Source organism: Balaenoptera acutorostrata, chromosome 9, assembly GCF_949987535.1.
Source record: "Balaenoptera acutorostrata chromosome 9, mBalAcu1.1, whole genome shotgun sequence".
In the NCBI taxonomy this organism is placed as follows: Eukaryota; Metazoa; Chordata; class Mammalia; order Artiodactyla; family Balaenopteridae; genus Balaenoptera; species Balaenoptera acutorostrata.
The window spans coordinates 23852327-23873258 of record NC_080072.1 but is presented as its reverse complement, the minus strand read 5'-3'; the positions used below and the strand labels follow the sequence as shown (position 1 = coordinate 23873258).

The window sequence follows — 20932 nt, the reverse complement described above, 5'->3', positions numbered from 1 at the left end:
CACACACCACCCGAGAAGCCGCCAAACAAAGCGCTCAGAGCACGCAGGCTCTTGCTACTGGGTGACCTGGAGAAGGGAGGGGGACACCTTACACGGAGCCCCCGGGACTTGTCCGGCCCGTGACAGACGACTCCATCTGCTTAAACTCCTCGAAGAGCGCTTTCATCACAGCTCTCGCGACAAGCTCCTGCTGATGTCACCGCGCTTTCTTTTGCTCTATGTGACAGATGGATACGCGGAAGGTGGGCCGGTTCACAGGCCCGGTTTCAGGTCATCCCATGGTGATGAGCTGAGCCAGGAACAAGGAAGGTGGGGTCGTCTTTACGAACGAGAGGCAGCACTGGCCTAAGGAAACGACTCAGGCTAAGGACAGAAGCTACAGAAGCGTGACCGGAATCGTGAAGTTTTTAGAACTGTTATTTATTTCCAATCACTCCTACTTCTTCACCCTGAGTGGCTGCATTACATCAAGGAAGGGGCCTCTGGTTCTATGGAGAAGGAAGTGAGTTCCCATTTCAGACTTCCTACGCTGCCAGGTGGTCCAGCAGGGCTGAGGGAGCTCGGGAAGGCTCCGGACTCGGGGCAGGCAGGCACGCAGAGGGGGCCCTGCCCTGTGGGATCCGCCTGGCTTCTGTGACAGAGAAGCAGAACTGCTGGTGTCACCCACCCGACTCCCTGCGTGCATTCCAGAGCTGGAAATGGGCTCATCAGAGTGAAAGGAACTTATTAAGACGAGCGCCACAATTTGGGCCTGAATTTTCCAATCAGCCAGGCGGAGGCGGCTGACCAAGCAAACGCTCCCTCCTGCTGCCACCGGGGTCATGAAGTCCCACACAGGAGCCTCGCGAGACAGCAGCTTCTGCTCCAACTTCGGAAAGAGGAAAAAGCAGCGCGCGGGCCTGGCTGCTTCCGCCTGGTCCAACCGCGCCTGGGCTGGATGGCAGCCCCCACGTCCCCACCGCTGCCTGCTGCGAGGACAGCGGCGTGTGCTAGGGGCCGGCTGGCCGCGTCACTTGCTGGCCACAGCGGAGAGCTGGTCCCGGATGCGGCCCAGCCCGTCTAACATCGTGTCCAGGGTCTCCTTACTCAGCTCCACGGTGACAGCTGACATGGAGGGCTGCTCCCCACACAGACTGGCATCTTCCTGGATCTGAAAAGAGAACACTGCCCCAAAGTCCGAGCTGCCTCTCTTCGACCTGCAGGCCCTACCTACCCCGTTCCGGCGAAGCTCAGAAGAGAGGCTCTTTGCTCAGAGTCACGGAGAGTCGCAGCCCTGGAGGCACTCAGCAAATGGGGACAGGGAGGGAGCTGTCTCAGGGGCTCCGGGCAGGGGTCGGAGAAGCCAGGCTCACTCACCCTCCCGCCCCCAACTCCCTCTGGGCACTCGAGTGAGGAAACATCCTGGGTTCATGCTGGTACTTTAGGCCGTGGGCTCTAGGGGTATGTAAGAATCCTCCAGGATGCAGGGAAAATATTACAACCTCTAGTTATATGTATTTGTACCTTTTTTTTTTTAAAAGTAAGCCTTAGTAATAGTTAAAAACTTAGTTGTTAGAGGCACCCTCTTTCATTTTCTTACAGCTGTTGAGTTTCTGGGTGTCTGGTGGTTAAGTAAATACAGCATTATACTACCTAGTTTTAACTAAACAAACCCTAAAAATGGGTATGTGGCTTAAAAAGACTCCTGAAAATAACTGTGAAGATAACACCAATGAAGAATGTGAACAATAAGATGAAGAACTGATACTTTTCCAACTGCTAATAGGAGCCCTTGTTCAGCACAGTACAAACAGCAACAGCCTCCTAAGATTGGACAAGAATTTGGAAAAGTGTACCAAAATTCTCAAGAAGGCAATTGGAAATCTGAGTGCGTGCTTCTATCGTTAAAGCCAAACCTTCCTATAAGTGTCTAAGAGAACCTTTAGGTATCAGCAGATTATTTTAAAATTTATATTTTGTGTTTGTCTTATTTTAAAATTTCTAGTTTCGCTGTATGTTTTATTATGACTGTGCTATGTTAATACACATATACTTTCTAAATAAACACTGCATTTTGGGGGTGCTAAATTTTTTTTATTTATGGGGTTGGAGATCCTAAAACTTGGAGTCTGGCATTTCTGCTGGCCCACAGGGGCGCCGAGTGCCTGCTGCCCCTCCTTTGCTTCTAGGGGGCAGGAGAGCGGATGTACCTTCATCTGGAGCAGGCAGGTCGGGACGGCCATGCGGCTGATGCTGTCTGAGGAGGTTCTGATGTCCACCCTCCAGTCCAGGTCGACCAGGCGCGGCAGAGAGACTGTGTGGGGACAGCTCGGCTCAGTGCGCACGCCGCCTGCGTGACTAAGCCTTTCCTCGACGGCAGGCAGCTCCAAGGGCTGCACATGTGCAATGCATGGGATCCACACAGCAAGCCTCTGAGGGAGACAGACAGACAGGGCCCAAGACCCCACAGCAAGCCCCGGGCCTTCCCTACCACTGATCGTGGCCCCTGCACTTAGTGCGCATTCGTGGTGGTCAGCACCTCCAGGCTTCTGCCTGAACACCCAACCCTCCAGATGTCCGGACAGAATAAGGAATGACGCAGGTGGAGAAGAGGAGGCTGTGGCCGGAGTCTTAGGAAATGTGTAGCTTTGACAACAGCGGAGAGAGCTCTTGTTTGAGAGACACACAGACTTGGCTTGAATGTGGGTTCTACCACCTGTCTAACCTCTGAGCCTCTGTTTGCTCAACTGTGAAATGGGGATGATCTCAGCCTAGCTCACAGGGTTGTTGGGAGGACTAAATGAGTTAATGCAGGTAGAGTCTGAGGTACTGTGACTGGCTCAGAGTGAGTTTAGTGACCGTTTACCAATCACCCACTTTTATTCAATCTTTCACACTAATTTCAATTATGGTTAATTTGTTTTCCAATGGAAATATAGTTATTTTAAGTACTTCACTTTCTGCTTAGGATATTTGTTTTTTAACAACATGCCTCTATTATATTAGGTTTATAACCAGAAAAAAATTAAAAAGTAGAATTAAAAAGAAATACATAACAAACACTACTCGGTTTGGGATTAGGTTAATTCACTTTGACTTTAGTTTAAAACTCTGGTAGATTTAGGGCTGGGGCTGGGGAGGAGGGGGAGGGAGGAAGAGGCAGGTTTCTTGGTACTCACTCTGATTTGTTTGGGCTTCAGCTCTCCAAGTAGATCTGTTTAAGAGGGAAAGATAAGAAAAATATAATGGAAAAGGGATGCGAATTGAGTCTTCTGATAATGAGGCCCATGGGCCTGGGCCTCTGCTCCTTCTGTGATCTTAAAACCTATAATCACCTCCTGACATGAAAGGACCACAGAAACGCCTCCCTCCAAGGAGCAGTTTTTTGTTTGCTTGTTTTACAAAACTGAGTGATGTCAAGGCCATAGGCGCTGTTAGTTTTCATGGCTTAGGAAAAGCAAGAAAAGGCTAAATGCGCTGTAACTGTGCTTTTGTTCTCAGAGACAAAACAGAAAAGGTCAACTTATCCTCTTTTTACTGAGCATCTACTACGCAAAGTACAGCATCTTACGCAAAACACATCTAAAGAGACGTGTCTGATGCTACACAAATCACGCCATAGTGAGATGCCGAGCAGAGTCAGAGTAAACTGCGGTCACGCAACAGAAAGTTTCTAAATAAACAACAAAACCCTTGGGAAGTAAGCATCATCAGTTATTACTATCAGAGAGGTCTCTTCAAGCCTGCTGCTAACCAGCAGTTAATCCGTTCTGCTTAAATTGTATGTATCTAAAAGGATTTGCCCAGCTAGAAAATGTACAGAAAATTCACAAAAGAATAAAAATGACCAATAACGTGAAAAAGATATTTGACATCACTAGTACCAAAGATATATAAACTGAAATGAGGTACCATTTGCCATTTGTGAAACTGGGAATAAAAAGTAAAAAAAACAAAACAAAACAAAACACCCTCAGTGCTGGTGATGGTGTGGGGAGAGTGGCATAACAATGTCCTCCTGGTAGAGGAGTAGCTGGTGAAATGTTTCCGATGGCGGACTCGATAATAAAAAGCCAAAGCCTCAATACCACCATTTACCAGTCAGGAAATAAGGAAGCACAATGTGGGCAAAGGTTCCACCATAAATTGTTCACTGCAGTGAAAACTGCCAATAGCCTAAATGTCCAACCCTAAGGAATTTATTAACTAAATTACACATAATTTCTTCATGTAATGGAATATATTTAGCCATTAAGAATGATATTGAAGGTAAATATTTATCGACCTAAAATATCATTAATGTTAATACTGTTAAATGAAAACAAGCAAGTTATAAAACGGCATGATCCCATTGTGTTAAAAACAAAAGCAAAACCAACCCCTCTATGTGTAAATGGAAAAAATAAACCAGTCTTAAAAGGTTTCCCATTCAGGAATTAACACTGCTAACCTAACCCTCTGGGTGGTGGGATTATGGTTTCCTTCTTTTTGCTTACCTGTGCTTGCTTTTCAAGAATAAGCATATTTTTTCCAGAACAGGAATAAAAAATACAAGCATTACAAGAAACTCCCAAGAAATAAGCACTTACACGTGTTCTAGGATGATTTTTGTCAGCAGGTTTTTGAGGTTTTGGTGGAAATTTTCAGGAAAGAGTGCCAGAATCGCCTCGGCGGAGGACAGGTCACGGAACACCACTAGCCTGGTGAGGCGGTGCAGAGCCTGGAGCAGCTGCAGGATAGACGGGGAGCCCTGGGTGGTGAGGGGCAGCAGGACAGGGGACAGGACTCTATCTGCCCTGCTGGGAAGAGGGCCTGCCACAGACCACCACCGTCATTCAAACTGAATCCCAGGAGTCCGGAGGCCCCCGGTGCAGATGCGGATGCTCACGTGCCTCGGCCCGCCTCCAAGTTCACCTGCTGCTTAGAAGACATGTAGCTGCCTGACCGAGGATGCTGTCAACCTGCCAGAAAGTCTCTGCTTGTGGGCAAAGGGTTAATAAATCCCCTTCCTTGTGCACGGACTCTGACCTTAAGCTAACTTTCTAGCCTGTTCCCCTCTTAATGTGAGAGAAGCGGAAAGTCAGCGGTGTTACTAGACAGCGCTGCACCAGTCCCCTGCCTCTGGACCGCGAGGGCTGCAGAAACACCGGGGCCCGCGGCTTGGGCTTCCGAGTGTGGCTGCACGGCCTGTGCCAGCACCCAAAGCCGTGCTTACTGAATTGCTGCCAGAGGCACTGGCTCCTGGGGAGTTGGGGCTTTTCACCCAGGCTGGCTGGACTGTCACGTCCTTGCCCCTAGGCTGTCACCTGGTGGGGCGAGGAAAAGTAAATCTGCTGCTCAGCTGAACAGAACAGGACTCTCTGGAGGTAACTTCCTCCTCTTTAGGACTTTCCCAGATGCCACGGGAGGTTGCTCAGCTCAGAAAAGCACAACCCAGAGGCGAGGGGACATTAAGCCTCTACTGGTGAAGGGTTGGAGTGAGTGGATAAATGCCCCAACCTCCCTGCCTTCCAGGGTGACAGTGCTGGGGCATTTATCCACGTGGTTTCTTACAGGATCCCAACTGCAGATGCCCACAGCGGTGACCGCTCACTAACATATCCTTTTATTGGCTTCTCTCTCTTCCCGGTCTGATATTCCTCACTAACATATCCTTCTACTGGCTTGTCTCTCTTCCCGGTCTGATTTTCCTCACTCCCTCCTTTGTGCTTTCTAGAATCACCTCCCAAGTAACTACCAGCAGCCAAGTCGTTGCCTCAGGGTCTACTTTTGAGGAACCCAAACTAAGACTCCAACTCACTTTCATAACCTTGCTGCTGCCTCTCACTTCAATGAGCCAAGCTCCAGATTAAAAAATAACAACAACAGCACAGGTCTGCTTGGATGAATTACTGTTTTAGAAACATAGTTGCCACGGAAAGATAAGGCTGTGAGTGCTACATACATCCTTGTCCTCTTGGCCACCTGAGATCAGGTGAGGTCCAGCAGTACCTCCTCCCTAATCATACTCAGGCCTCACAGCTTCTGCCCAACCATCCCGGAAAAGTCTGCCTAAGCTATCCAGCCAACAATTCATCAGCAACGGTAAGTTACAGGCTGGGAAAGAAAATCATAGCAAGGTTGGCTTTTGTCCATACTGTCTAGGTAACAAGTCTGAAAAGGAAATGGTCAGGAGCTCCGATTCTGGGTATACTTTTCCCATCCACGCCTCACTTATCATAAGGAAGTGAAGGTTCAAAGACAATGAATGGCTTTTAAGTTCACTAACATTAAAAAAGAAAAAAGCATCTATTTTAAGTTTGCTATAATGTCAACAGACACTTCAGGGGAAAAATTCCCTTGGATGCGGCAACAACTGGGAAGTCAAGGAAGAGACTAATGAGCCGAGAAGCCAGGGGCCAGAGGTCACTTCTGACCCCACTTACTTGTTCTGCCTCCTCCTGGGTCACAGACAAGCTGGAACACGTAACATCCAAGAGCTTTTTCGAGCCAAGGGCTGAACTGGAAAAGCTCTCTTGGCACAGCTGTCTGACAACATCTTTCGAGGAGGCCTATAAATTCACAGATGGAAAAAAACAAAACAAGCAACAAATTCAGACTCTGAAAATACATTTTTTTTAGAACGTAATACTGTCTCCGTCATGGTGTGACACCTAAGAGGTGCAGAGGACACTTCCATTTCTGGGAAGATGACATAGATGTACTTTTCCCTATTTTTCCTGCTAAACACAACTACATTCCCTGGGCACTTTATACAAAACAAACGTAAGACGACTCTGAAAGGGGAGAAGAGAAGACAGACCTGCTACGGACCTCATGACAAAGGAATGACGTGGCCATATTACGTTCCGAGCCTCTGGCACTTATTTAAATCTTCTATTTTGCTGGCTTTCTCTGACACTGCTCAGGTGGTAGGGGGAGCGTGGTGGGGCTGGGGGTGGTTGCTTCATTACTACCAAATGCAGACGGAAGTCCAGCTCCCCTACTTGGCTCCTGCTCACACCCAGAAGTAGGGGTTCCTTGTAGCTACTGGGCGGGGGTGGAAGTTCTGGCCCCAGTAGTTTCCACTAACACCGTGGGGTGGCGGAACTTGTTACCAGCTCGTGGGGATGGAGGTCCAGCTCCCTACTTGGCCTTCTCTGACACCGCCCTGAGGGGGGTGTTCCCTCTCAGACTTTGTTGACGTACAGTGGAGCGCGGCCACAGTGTTTTCAGTGGTGTTTTGGTGGAGTAGAGCAGTTATTGTCTAAAAGTTTTCTGTCTTCCTAAGCCACCCCTTTCTTGGTCTTTGGCTAGAGAGAGCAAGTATTTGTTGGAGTTTGTTTGTTTTTACCCACTGGCGTTCTGGGTGGCCCTGTTCTTCAGCTCGAAGTCTGGGATATATGAACAATAAGAAAAGCCACTGTCCTATGTGGCTGTAAATGTATATAGAGGAAATATTTAAGACAATTATATTATAAATAAGCGTAGGACTATAAAGGGATGACTTCACTCTAACTGGTAAAATGATGACACTGACATGTCACTGAGATTGTGATGTTATAGTAAATAAATGTAATAAGTTGAACAACCACTATAAGAGTTATAAAGAGAAATGAATTTTAAAACACTACAGATAAATCAAAATGGAATTCCAAAAAATGTTCAATTGATCAAATAACCCACAGGAAGGCAGTAAAAATAAAGAAACAAAAAATAAATAAAAGAACAAATAGAAAACAAAAAATAAAATGGCAAACTTAAGTTCTAATATTTCAATAATTACATTGGCTGTAAGTGGTCTAAATATACCAATTAAAAGACAGAAATTGGGGCTTCCCTAGTGGCGCAGTGGTTGAGAATCTGCCTGCCAATGCCGGGCACATGGGTTCGAGCCCTGGTCTGGGAAGATCCCACATGCCGCAGAGCGGCTGGGCCCGTGAGCCACAGTTACTGAGCCTGCGCGTCTGGAGCCTGTGCTCCGCAATGGGAGAGGCCGCGGCAGTGAGAGGCCCGCGCACCGCGATGAAGAGTGGCCCCCGCTTGCCAGAACTGGAGAAAGCCCTCACACAAAAACGAAGACCCAACACAGCCAAAAATAAATAAATAAATAAATTTAAAAAATAAAATGGTTAATTTAAAAAAAAAAAAAAAAAAAGACAGAAATTGGCTGAGTGGATTATAAAATATGACTCAGTTAAATGCTATCTACAAGAAACTCCCTTCAAATATGACAGAGACATATTAAAAGGAAAAGAATGGAAAAAGATAGATCATGCAAACATTAATCAGGAAAGCAAGAGTGGCTATATTAATATCAGATAAAGTAGACTTCACAGCAGAGAAAACTACCAGAGACAGAGAGGGACATTACGTAATGGTAAAAGGTTCTGTTGACCAGAAGACATCCTGAATGTGCATGCCCTCAGCAAGAGAGCTGCAAAATATGTGAAGCAAAAACAGACAGAACTGAAAGGAGAAATCGACCAATCTATAAATACAGTTGGAGTCTTCAACAGCCCTCTTTCAACAATTGATAGAACAACTAGACAGGATTCAACAAGGACACAGAAGAACTCCACAACACCATCCATCAATCTAATTGACATTTATGGAACACTACCCAGTAACAACAGAATACACACTCTTTTCAAAAGCTCACTGAACACATACCGAGATAGATGATATTCTGAGCCAAAAAGTAAACCTTAACAAACTTAAAAGAACTAAATCATACAGAGTGTGTTCTCAGTGATCACAATGGAATCATATTAGAAATCAATAAGATAACAAGAACATGCCCAAACATTTGGAAACTTAAACAACACACTTCTAAATAATCCACAGATTAAAGGGAAAGTTGAAAAAATTACACTGAATGAATGAAAATGAAAAACAACACCAAAATTTTGGGGGTACAGCCAAGATGGTGCTGAGAGGGAAATTTACAGTATTAAATGCATATATTAGAAAAGAGGAAAAGTCTCAAATAAATAATCTAAGTCCTCATCTCAAGAACCTAGAAAAACAAGAGCATGATAAACCCAAAGGAATAAGGAAGGAAACAACAAAGAGCAGACACCAAAGAAATTGAAAACATAAAAAAGGAGAAATCAATGGAACAAAGAACTAGTTCTTTGAAAATATCAACAAAATTAACAAACTTTTAGCAAGACTGACAAAATTAGAAAGAAAGGAGACACAAATTACCAATATCAGGAATGAAGCAGGGCACATCACTACAGACCCTGCAGATTTCAAAAAGAAAATAAGAGGGCTTCCCTGGTGGCGCAGTGGTTGGGGGTCTGCCTGCCAATGCAGGGGACACAGGTTCGAGCCCTGGTCTGGGAGGATCCCACATGCCGCGGAGCAACTAGGCCCGTGAGCCACAACTACTGAGCCTGCGCGTCTGGAGCCTGTGCTCCGCAACAGGAGAGGCCGCGATAGTGAGAGGCCCGCGCACCGCGATGAAGAGCGGCCCCCGCTCTCCGCAACTAGAGAGAGCCCTCGCACAGAAACGAAGACCCAACACAGCCATAAATGAATAAATAAATAAATAAATTTAAAAATAAAACAAAATAAGAGAATAACTACAAGCAACTCTATACACACAAATTTGACAGTTTAAATGAAATGGATCAATTTCTCAAAAAACACAAACTACCATAACTCTCCCAATATAAAATTGAAAACGTGAGTAGTGCTATAACTGTTAAGGAAATGGAATTTGTAATTTTAAAACCCCTAGAAATCACCAGACCCAAATGGTTTCACTGGAGAATTCTAACAAACATTTAAAGAAAGAATTAACTAATTCTACACAATCTCTTCTAGAAAACAGAAAAGGAGGAAACACTTCCCAATTCATTTCACAAAGCTAGGATTACCCTGATACCGAAATCAGACAGAGACTGTATAAAACAAAAAAACAACTACAGACCAATGTCCCTCATAAAAAATAGTTGCAAAGATCCTTAACAACATAATAGCAAATAGAATTCAGCAATATATAAAAAGGATTATTCACTATAACTAGGTGGAATTTATTCCAGGGATTCTAGGCCAGTTCAGTATTTGAAAATCTATGTGATCCACCATATTACCAGGCTCAAGGAGAAAATCATAGGATATCAATCAATGCAGAAAGAGCAGTTGACAAAATTCAACATCCATTCTTGATGAAAACTCTCATAAAATTAGGAATAGAGGGGAACTTCCATAACTTGACATAGAGCATCTACCAAAAAACCTAGAGAAAACATACTTAATGATGAAAGACTAAAGTTGGGAACAAGGCAAGGATGTGGGCTCTCACCACTGTTATTCCACATTGTGCTGAAAATTCTAGCCACTGAAATAAGGCAAGAGAAAGAAATAAAAGGTCTGCAGATCAGAAAGGAAGAAATAGAACTGTCCCTATCTGCAGGGACATGACTGTCTATGAGAAAGTCCCAAGAAATGTACAAAAAAATCATTAGAATAAGTGAGTTCAGCAGTTTGCAGATCCAAGATACACATACTAAAATCAGATGTATTTCTACACACTAGCAATGAACATGTGGACACTGGAATTAAAAGTACAATATCATTTGCAATTGCTCAAAAAAAAAAAAGAGAGAAATACTTAGGTATAAATCTAACAAAACATGTACAGGACTTGTATACTGAAAATTATACAATACAGATAAAAGAAATCAAGGATCTAAATCAATGGGGAGACACATCATGATCATGGATTGGATGATTCAACACATTAAGATGTCAATTTGCTCCTAAATGATATACAGATTTAACCCAATTCCTATGAAAATCTCAGCAAGTTTTTTTTTTTAGATATATCCAAGATCATTCTAAAATGTATACAGGAAGGCAAAGGAACTAGAATAGCTAAAACAATTTTGATAAAGAATAAAGTAGGAGGAATCCATCTATCTGATTTCAAGACTTATTATATAGCTACGATAATCAAGACTGTATGGTATTCTCAGAGGGATAAACAAATAGATCAGTGGAACAAACTAAAGAATCCTGAAGTAGACCCAGTAAATATGAGCAAGTGATTCTTGACAAAGTTGCAAAAGCAATTCAATGGAGGAAAGAAAGCCCTTTTCAACAAATGATATTGGAACAAGGGCACATTCACAGGCCAAAAAAAAAAAAAAATTCTCAAACTTTTCCACACACCTTATACAAAATTAATGCAAAATCAATCATGGACTTAAATGTTATATAAATGTAGGGACTTCCCTGGTGGCGCAGTGGTTAAGAATCCACCTGCCAGTGCAGGGGACACAGGTTAGAGCCCTGGTCTGGGAAGATCCCACATGCCGCAGAGCAACTAAGCCCGTGCACCACAACTACTGAGCCTGCGCTCTAGAGCCCGCAGGCCACAACTACTGAGTCCGCGTGCCACAACTACTGAAGCCCACGTGCCTAGAGCCCGTGCTCCTTAACAAGAGAAGCCACCACGAGAAGCCCACGCACCGCAACGAAGAGTAGCCCCCGCCCACCGCAACTAGAGAAAGCCCGCACGCAGCAACGAAGACCCAACGCAGACAAAAATAAAATAAATTTTAAAAAAATGTTATACAAATGTAAAGTATAAAACTATAAAACTTTTAGATAAAAATAGGGGAAAATTTGGAGAGCTATGGCTTCACAGAGTTCTTAGACTTTACACCAAAAGCATAATTCATTAAAAAATCATAATTCATAAAAGGAAAAATTTTTGAAAAACTGTATTTCATCAAAATTAAAACATTTTTTGCTCTGCTAAAACTCCTGTTATGGGTTGAACTGTGTCTCCCCTAAAAGTCATATATTGAAGCCATAACCCCCACTATCTCAAAATGTGATCTCATTTAGAAATAGGATTATTGCAGATATAAATAGTGAAGATGAGGTCACAGGATGGCCCCTAATCCAATATGACTGATGTCCTAATTAAAAGGGGAAATTTAGACACAAAAATGCAAACAGGGAGAACTCCATATGAAGATCAATGCAGAGATCTACAAGCCAAGATACACTAAATATCACCAGAAACCACCAGAAGTTATAGGAGAGAGGCACAGAACAATTTGTCCCTCAAAGCCCTCATAAGAAACCAACTTGGCTGACACCTTGATCTCAGACTTCTGGCCTCCAGAACTGGGACACAATACATTTCTGTTGTGTCAGCCACCAAGTCTGTAGTACTTTGTTACAGCAGACCTACCAAATTAATACACCTTTGTGAAGAGGATGAAAAGACAGTTAAATACTAGGAAAGAATATGTGCAAACCACATATCTGATAAAGGACCACTATCTAGAATATATAAAGAAATGCGAAAGTAAAAAAGCAAACAATGAAATTAGAATATGAGCAAAAGACATAAAGCAATATTCTGCTGAAGAAGATACACAGATGGTAAATAAGCACGCAAAAACATGTCCAACATCATTAACCATTAGGGAACTTCAAATTAAAACCACAATGAGATGTAAATACACACCTATCAGAATAGTTCAAATAAAATATAGTGATGCCAATAAATGCTGGCGAGGATGGGGAGAAACTGGACCATTCATGCATTGCTGTTGGGAATGTAAAGTAGTACAGCCACTCTGGAAAAGAGTTTGGCAGTTTCATAAAAACAACAACAAAACCCTAAACATGTAACTACCAAATGATCCAGAACTGTACTCCTGGGCATTAATTTCAGAGAAATAAAGACTTATGTTCATACAGAAATCTGTATACAAATGTTTATAGCAGGTTTATTTGTAATAGCAAAAAACTGGAAACAATGTAGATGTCATACCATAGAATACTACTCAGCAATAAAAAGGAAATAACTATTAAAACACATAACATGGGGCTTCCCTGGTGGCGCAGTGGTTGAGAATCTGCCTGCCAGTGTAGGGGACACGGGTTCGAGCCCTGGTCTGGGAGGATCCCACATGCCGTGGGGCAGCTGGGCCCGTGAGTCACAACTACTGAGCCTGCGCGTCTGAAGCCTGTGCTCCGCAAGAGAGGCCGCGATAGTGAGAGGCCCGCGCACTGCGATGAGGAGTGGCCCCCACTTGCCGCAACTAGAGAAAGCCCTCGTACAGAAACGAAGACCCAACACAGCCATAAATAAATAAAATAGTGTTTAAATAAATAAATAAATAAAAATAAAAATAAAAAACCAGCTTGTATATCACCTGCTCTTTAAAAACAACAACAACAACAACAAAAACACATAACATGGTTCCAGAAAATTTGGCTCAATGAAAAAAGCCAATCCCAAAAGGTTACATATTGTATGATTTCACTAATATAACACTCTTTTTTTTTGAATGTTTCATTGTTTGTGTATAGAAACAACTGATTTTTTTTAATGAATTTATTTATGTATTTATTTATTGTTGGCTGTGTTGGGTCTTCACTGCTGCGTGCGGGCTTTCTCTAGTTGCAGAGAGCAGGGGCTACTCTTTGTTGCAGTGAGCGGGCTTCTCATTGCAGTGGCTTGTCTTTGTTGCGGAGCATGGGCTCTAGGCGCCCAGGCTTCAGTAGTTGTAGCACGCGGGCTCAGTAGTTGTGGCTCACGGGCTCTAGAGCGCAGGCTCAGTAGTTGTGAGCTTGGGCTTAGTTGCTCCGCGGCATGTGGAATCTTCCCGGACCAGGGCTCAAACCCGTGTCCCCTGCATTGGCAGGCGGATTCTTAACCACTGCGCCACCAGGGAAGCCCAACTGATTTTTTTTTATAGTATTTATTTATTTTTGTTTTTGGCTGCGTTGGGTCTTCGTTGCTGTGCACGGACTTTCTCTAGTTGCGGGGAGCGGGGTCTACTCTTCCTTATGGTGCACGGGATTCTCATTGCGGTGGCTTCTCTTGTTGCAGAGCACGGGCTCTAGGTGCACGGGCTTCAGTAGCTGTGGTACGTGGGCTCAGGAGTTGTGGCTCACAGGCTCTAGAGCACAGGCTCAGTAGTTGTGGTGCACGAGCTGAGGTGCTCCACAGCAACTGGCATCTTCCCAGACCAGGGATCAAACCTGTGCCCCCTGCATTGGCAGGCAGATTCTTAACCACTGCGCCACTGGGGAAGTCCCTCACTTATATAACATTCTTGAAATGACAAAATTACAGAAATGAAGAACAAATTGGTGAATACCAGAGGTTACAAAAGGGGTGAGGGCAGAGGGGAAGGGGGTACGGCTATAAAGGGGCAACATGAAGAACACTGTGGTGACGGAAAATGTTCTGAATCTTGACTATCAATGTCAATATCCTGGTTGTGATATCATACTATAGTTTTGCAAGATGTTACCATTGGGGGAAACTGAGTAATGGGTAAATGGGATCTTTCTGTATTGTTTCTTGCAACTGCCTGTAAACCTATATCTCAAAATTAAAAGTTTATGTAATTTTTTAAAAAAAGGAAGTACATAGAACAATAGGAATGCAAATGAATGAACTACTGCTACATAATAGCAAACAAAAGAAGCCAGACACACACACAGAAATATGCCCTATTATTCCATTTATATGAAGTTCAAATGTGAGCCATATTAAATTGACATATTAGAAGTAAAGATAGTGGTTACTGTTGGGGAGCAGAGTGAGGGAAATAACGAAGGGACAACAGAGAGACTTCTGTCGTACTGGTAACATTTCATTGTTTGACTGTGGTGGTGGTAATAAATCATTAAACGGTGCACTTATAATCTGTGCACTTTTTTTGTATGTGTGTTACACATTAATAATGATTTTTATAAGTGTATTAAGGAAAAAAAGCCCATAGAACGAAGAGGGATTGGGGTGGAGGTTGGGGGCAGAGCAGCCACAGTAAGGGTGAAAAGGCACTGGGTTGGGAGTTGAGAGCTCTAGGTTTCCAGTCCCAGCTTTACAACATTTATTAATTCATAGAACAGCTATTTATTTGAGCACATGCTGTATGCCAGGTGTGGCGGATACGCTTGTTACGCATACATTTGTGAATAATAGTAGATGCCCGTAGAGATTGGAGAATACAAGTGAACACTGGGGAGGCGGTTAAAACAAAAGAAGGACCATTGCGTGGACCAATGATGATGCAGTGCCATGAACTGCTGAGTGTAATTAACTCAACCCTCTTCGTCTGGAATTTTTTTAAAAACAAGGTCCCTCGTGGATCTCACGTTCTTGTGAGAAAGGCAGACAACAGGCAACCAGATGCATAATGTCAGCTAGTGACAAGTTCTACGAAGGAAGATAAAGCCGCCGCTTCTTCTATAGGGAAAGTCATAAATCAAGCAAAAAATTCCAGTCTCCTACAAAGCCATATGAAGTACATCCCTTCCATCCTCACAATTTTTCAAATGATTGTCAGGATAGTGTTTTGGCCCTCACACAGGTCAAAGCAAATTTAAAAACCCAGGACTCAGGAGAATATAGAACGCACACTTGACTCAGGGGGCGGACGCAGAGGAGAGAACTGGAGAGCGCAGACGGGCTGCGGGATGAAATGGGGAACTGGCAACGCGGATCTAGAGATTACAACCCCAACGCACCAACCCCGAAAGCCAGCCCCAGAGACTATTAGTAGGGAACATTTGTACAGCGCCTTCAGGTCCATTGTCTTGTTTCCCCACTATCCTGTCAAAGTGGTATTAATTTTGTTCGTACTTTCAAAAAGCTCGGAAAAGAGCAACGACCTGCTAGGAGTCACAGTGAGAGGCAGTGGCAGCGTCGTGGCTCCAAATCGGGGTCCATTTATTCCCAATTCCTGCTCTGTGCAAAGTCTCGGAGACAAAGGCCCGCCTCGCGCTGTCCCCACCCCTCTCATTTACCTTCAGCAGGCTCTGGAGAGCTGCAAAGACCTCCGCCGTCAGCGCGGCCATCTTCCCCGAGTCACGTGACCTAGGTACGCGGAGACGCGCGGTCGGGAGACTCCGACAGCCGCGCGGGGGCATGCCGGGGGCTGTAGTCCTTTAGGGTGGCGGGAGCTGGCTGGGTCGTGGCACTACGGGATGGGGAGGAGCCGAGTAGGGCGCGGAGGCTGGGTAGCTCAGCGCGGGGACTCTAGGACCGTGGGGTTTGGAGGACGCGGGTGCTGGATGGTTTTCAGGGAAGGAAATTGGCTTGGCTTGGCTTGTCTACTTACCAGGGCAGGGAAACTGATTTACTCTTGACTCACGTGGGTGGGCTGGCTAATTTGGGGAATGCATCTGCAGGCTTGACAAGGGCCTTAGCTGTTCTGGAGTGATCTTCGTACCTGGCCTCTTAGAATTAAAGTAGCTGTGCACATCATTGCAATTCTTGGAATTTACCCCCCACCCCGTCTGTCTTGAAGAATGTAAAATTGATTTCATGTGTACAGTTTCTTTTGTGTCTCTGGGGTAGGTAGGAGCTGGTGTTTTTAACCTTATCCAGATGAGGAAAGGGTGTTGATGACTTTCTCTAGTCCAAGGGGAGATTGGTTTTGATGAGCAGGTGAGGAAGTGTTTGGGACAAGGAGTAGAAAGGGAATCCAGTGAAAGATATTACCTAACTAGGTTCCTATTACACCTATAGTGGGGATGGAAGGGGTGGTTCATGGATATGATTTAATTCATTTATTCAACAAGATAATTATAATGAATGTAAGGATGGTTTTGAGTGGGCAGTCCAGGACTCTGATTTGCCCAGTGATCAGAGGTCCTACCTCAGAACAGACTCAAATTGTAAAGTCCTGGAACTTGGTTTTAAGGAACCTATCTCCTCTGCCTTCTAACCCCAGCCTCTGACATTTCCCTTATCTACCTTTAGGATCTAGTTGGTTCTTTCTTTTTCCATACCCAGTTCCTTAGCAAAATTTGGCTTGAAACAGATTCTGATAAATTCAAGCTAGAGAAAGAATGTCTAATTGTGCAAGTCTGGGAATTGGTCATTTGTTTTTCTGCCTCCTACTCCTCCCCCTCCTTCTTTTCTCTCTCCCATTTTCTGTGAGGATGTTGTCCAGCCCCAGGAAAATAAACCCAGGTTGTCTGAGGATGAACCCATATCTGGACTAGAAGATGTTAGACCCACCTTGTCCTGGAGTCCTGATCCCAGCTCTCTTTCTTGGCCTCTCTCTCTTCTCTTCTTCCAGGACCACGTGGCTTGATTCTTGTTTTCTGCCATAAGTCCCTGTAAGCTCTAGGGTTACTCCTGCCTGTATTCATAGGGCCAGCCCAGTGCCTTGATTGAAGTAAATATTTTCTTAAATAAACAAAAACCCCTCAAAAGTGTTTAGACTAAAATTGCTTTCTGTGACTTTTCTGCAGGGATTTTACCTTATTATTTGCAGGTCTGTGCCTTCTTGTCTTACTTTGGAAAGATGGGCAGAGTGGTCACCAGCCTCCAGTATGGCTCCCAGTGACCCCTGCCTCCTGGTAGTCACATCCTTGTATCGTCCCCTCCCTTGTTGTGCCACGATTAGTCTCTGTGACCAATAGCAGGTGGCAGAAGTGGTGGTATGTCACATCTAAGATTAGTTATAAACTAATTAGTTTAACTTTTGCAATTAGTTAACTGCAGCTTCTGGGTACTCTCTTTCGTCTGCTCTCTTTTTCTTGAATCTCTTGCTCCGGGGAAAACAAGCTGCCATGTTATGAACAGTGCTCTAGAGAGGTCCATGTGGTGAAAAACTGAAGCCTCCGGCCAATAGCCAGCAAGAAACTAAGGCCTGCCAACAGCCCCATTACTGAGTTTGGAAGCAGATTCTTCAGCCCTGGTAGAGCCTTGAGATGACAGTAGCCTTGGCCAACATCTTGACTACAACCTTATGAGAGATTCTGAGTCAGAACCACCCAGCTAAAACACTCCTGGCTCTCTGGGCTTCAAAAACTGTGTGATTATGAGTATTCGTGATTTTAAGTTCCTAAGCTTTGAGGTAATTTGTTACAGAGCAATAATAACTATTTCCTGTAGGCAGAATAGCATAGGGGCTTTAGAATTCAACCTAAGTTCGAATCCCACATGTAACTCTACATGTTATTAACCCACCTTGAACAAATTCTTGAAAATTCTCTGAGCCTCTTGAACTTCAACTTAAGCTGATGTTGATCAAAAAAATGATGTTGATCACACCTACCTGCCCCAGTGGGAGGGTACCCAGCTCTCCTTGCCCTCGAGGGCAGGCATGAAAGGAGAGGAAACCCTGGGCTCCATCAGTGCCAGGCAGGGCCTGCAACCCTGCACCAGGTCATCCCATTGTTCTAGGACTGCCCGCATTGCCACTGCCATGTTGCGTCTAAAGGTTTGTCTATGGCCTGGAGAGCTTCCAGCAATTCCTCAGCCATAAACATTTACATGGGAAAGAACAGAACAGAATGTTAATTTCCATGATTTGATCTCACTACCTGGTTTTTGTTAGGCCTAGTCTGATTTCTTTCCAATTCTGGGTATATGGATCTGTGCTTGCTTTCATTTATTCAATAAATTTGTATTATTAAATAAATGTATTAAATAGATTTATTTAATAAATATACCACACTCCATTTTAAGGCTCTTACACTTAATGATTTATTTACTTCCCATAACAATCCTGTGTGATACACACACACACACACACACACACACACACAGTACTATAATTTTTCCCATTTTACATATGGGAAAATTGAGGCACAGAGAAGTTAAGTAACTTGTCCAAGGTCACACAGCTAAAATTTTGGCAGAGCCCAGGTTCAAACTTGAGCAGTTCGGTTCCAGAGTCTGTGCTGTTAACCATCAAGCTCTACATGTCTCCTTGTCTTGCTATAGCTGAAAACTCATGCTTCTTCTGTCTGGATGTCTGACTACCTTCTCCAGGGGGCAAGAAAAATCTCGTGGTATTCTTGGACAATCAACCCAGTGGTATGGTAAGAGACAAGATGATGAGTGGAAGGCGTAACTTGGGCTTTGGAAAAAGATCGAGGTTCAATTTCTGGCTCCTGTGTGCTTCTGGCGAGTTATTTCATTGCTGAACCTCAGTTTCCTCATCTGTAAGTTAGGCGCAACAATAATAAAAATACATTTTGACCATTAGGGGGAGCTCAGGGATGACTTGTACCCAAAATGGGGATGGATTATTTATATGGAGAGTTGGTTCTAGCCATTGGCAGCGCTGAAGGGCAGAGCTATCCAGTGCTCTGGGAAAGAGTTGGCATTAGGGTGATGAACCAACCATCTCAGTTTGCCTGGGACAGGGGACTTTCCGTGCCAACAGTGGGATAGTCCTGGGTGAACCAAGCTAGTTGGTTACCCTCGTTTGAGCCCTGTGCCTTTGAGGAAACCATCCTTTTAGAGCTCTTGTCCTGTCTTCTCCAGTGGGGCTATGGTGAAGAGAGTGCCATGGATAAAGAGTTTCTGTTTAATAGAAGGTAATTAAGGGCAGCAATCTTAGTTTTGAGGTTCTTTCTTTGGTAATGGCTTTATTGAGATGTAATTCACATATACAGTTTACCCACTTAAAGTGTAACAATTCAATGGATTTTAGTGTATTCACAGAGTTATGTAACCATAACCACAGCCAATTTTAGAACATATTTTATCACCCCCGAAAGGAAAACTATACCCTTTAGCTATCATCCTGCCAACTCTCTTCATCACACCCAGCCCTAGGCCACCTTTAATCTCCTTTCTGTATCTATAGATTTGCCTATTCTGGACATTTCATATAAATGGAATCTTATGAAATGTGGTCTTTTAATTAATTTCTTCCACTCAGCCTTATGTTTTCCTGGGCTGTCCTAATGTTCTTATGGCCTGTATCAGTACGTCATTCCTTTTGACTGTTGAATAATTTCCATTGTGTGGATACACCACATTTTGCGTATCCATTCATCATTTGATGGTTATTTGGGTTGTTTCTACCTTTTGGCTATTGTGAATAATGCTGCTGTGAACACTCTCAAACAAGTTTTTGTGTAGATTTATGTTTTCATTTCTCTTGGAGTATACACCCAGGAGTGAAATTGCTGGGTCATACGGTAACTCTGTGTTTAACTTTTTGAAGACCTGCCAGACTGTTTCCCAACATGGTTGCACCCTTTTACATTCCCATCAGCAATGTCTGCGGGTTCCAATTTTCCACATCCTCACCAACACTTGTTATTATCTGTCTTTTTGATGGTACCCATCCTAGTAGGTGTGAAGTGGTATCTCATTATAATCACTCTTGTTTTGAAGTTGCGTTTTCACGGTAAGCACTTGTGGTCACTTAGACCTATATTTATGTTCCTTTGAGGTGACTGGTGGAGATTATGGGGGCTTAAGCCCTCGGTCTGCCCTTTATCAGAGGAATGCCAGCAGTGGGTGGATTAGGCCAAGGGACCATCGTCCTTGAGGGAGAGCCCCCCTCATTTCCCTGGTTTCCCTTTTCCTCACCCCCATTTCATGGACTGAGATGAGAACAGGTGTCCAGGGAGACCGGGCTGCTCATCATTTCTGATCTTACACCGCCTGCTCCAAGTCAGGGAGGGCTGTGAAGTGGCCTGATCAGCTCACCGGAGGCTGCGGGCAAACGGAGGCCAGTAGATCTGAAAACGACCGGCGTGCCCTGGCTTGGGAATGCCCTGTGTGTCCAGACCAGGCATCACAAGCTGCATGATTCAAGACTCACTTTGCACTAACAGTGCTTGGGAAACACTGTTTCAAAATTGGGAAATCTGACATAAAAATCCAGGTTTCTGGGTTGCTTTAAAGATTGACAGGCCTGGCCATGCCATTGCCACCTTTCCACACTGCCACGGTTGCCCGGAGCTGAGCCCTGGCTGCTCCCAAACACTGGCTCGGGTGCCCAGTGGGTATTTATTGGTGCCCAGCTTCCCTGAGGGACCTAATGGGGCAAACGTAGGCCATAGTAGGTGGCAAGGCTGAATTTGGGTATTCGAGATCCTGGGTTTCCAGCCATCCCCATACCCTCTCCTCATGAATCTAAGCAAATCGGAGGTATAATATGAGCATCTAATTTGTCATTCATGCTTCTTGAGCAATTTTTACAGGCCAAGTGATGTTCTATGA

General features: G+C 44.3%; 1 protein-coding gene across 1 annotated transcript; it reads right to left on the bottom strand.

Annotated features, from left to right (window-relative positions):
* Positions 1 to 399: 399 nt before the first annotated feature.
* COMMD9 (COMM domain containing 9) lies at positions 400 to 15831 on the bottom strand. Its single transcript, XM_007181083.2, has 6 exons — positions 15757 to 15831; positions 6405 to 6530; positions 4569 to 4708; positions 3159 to 3193; positions 2190 to 2293; positions 400 to 1150 (listed from the first exon to the last, which is right to left on the bottom strand). Exons 1-6 carry the CDS (start codon positions 15805 to 15807, stop codon positions 1010 to 1012), a joined length of 597 nt encoding a protein of 198 aa, XP_007181145.2. The 5' UTR covers positions 15808 to 15831; the 3' UTR covers positions 400 to 1009.
* Between the last annotated feature and the right edge of the window lie 5101 nt (positions 15832 to 20932).

What these genes read in the sequence shown, in the direction of transcription:
- COMMD9 (XM_007181083.2), bottom strand. Translation starts at nt 15,807, where the DNA reads ATGGCCGCGCTGACGGCGGAGGTCTTTGCAGCTCTCCAGAGCCTGCTG. An exon ending in CCCAGGAGGAGGCAGAACAA is followed by an intron (nt 4,709 to 6,404) that starts GTAAGTGGGGTC and finishes TCTATCCTGCAG; the next exon opens with CTGCTCCAGGCTCTGCACCG. An exon ending in AAAATCATCCTAGAACACGT is followed by an intron (nt 3,194 to 4,568) that starts GTAAGTGCTTAT and finishes CCTCTTAAACAG; the next exon opens with ATCTACTTGGAGAGCTGAAG.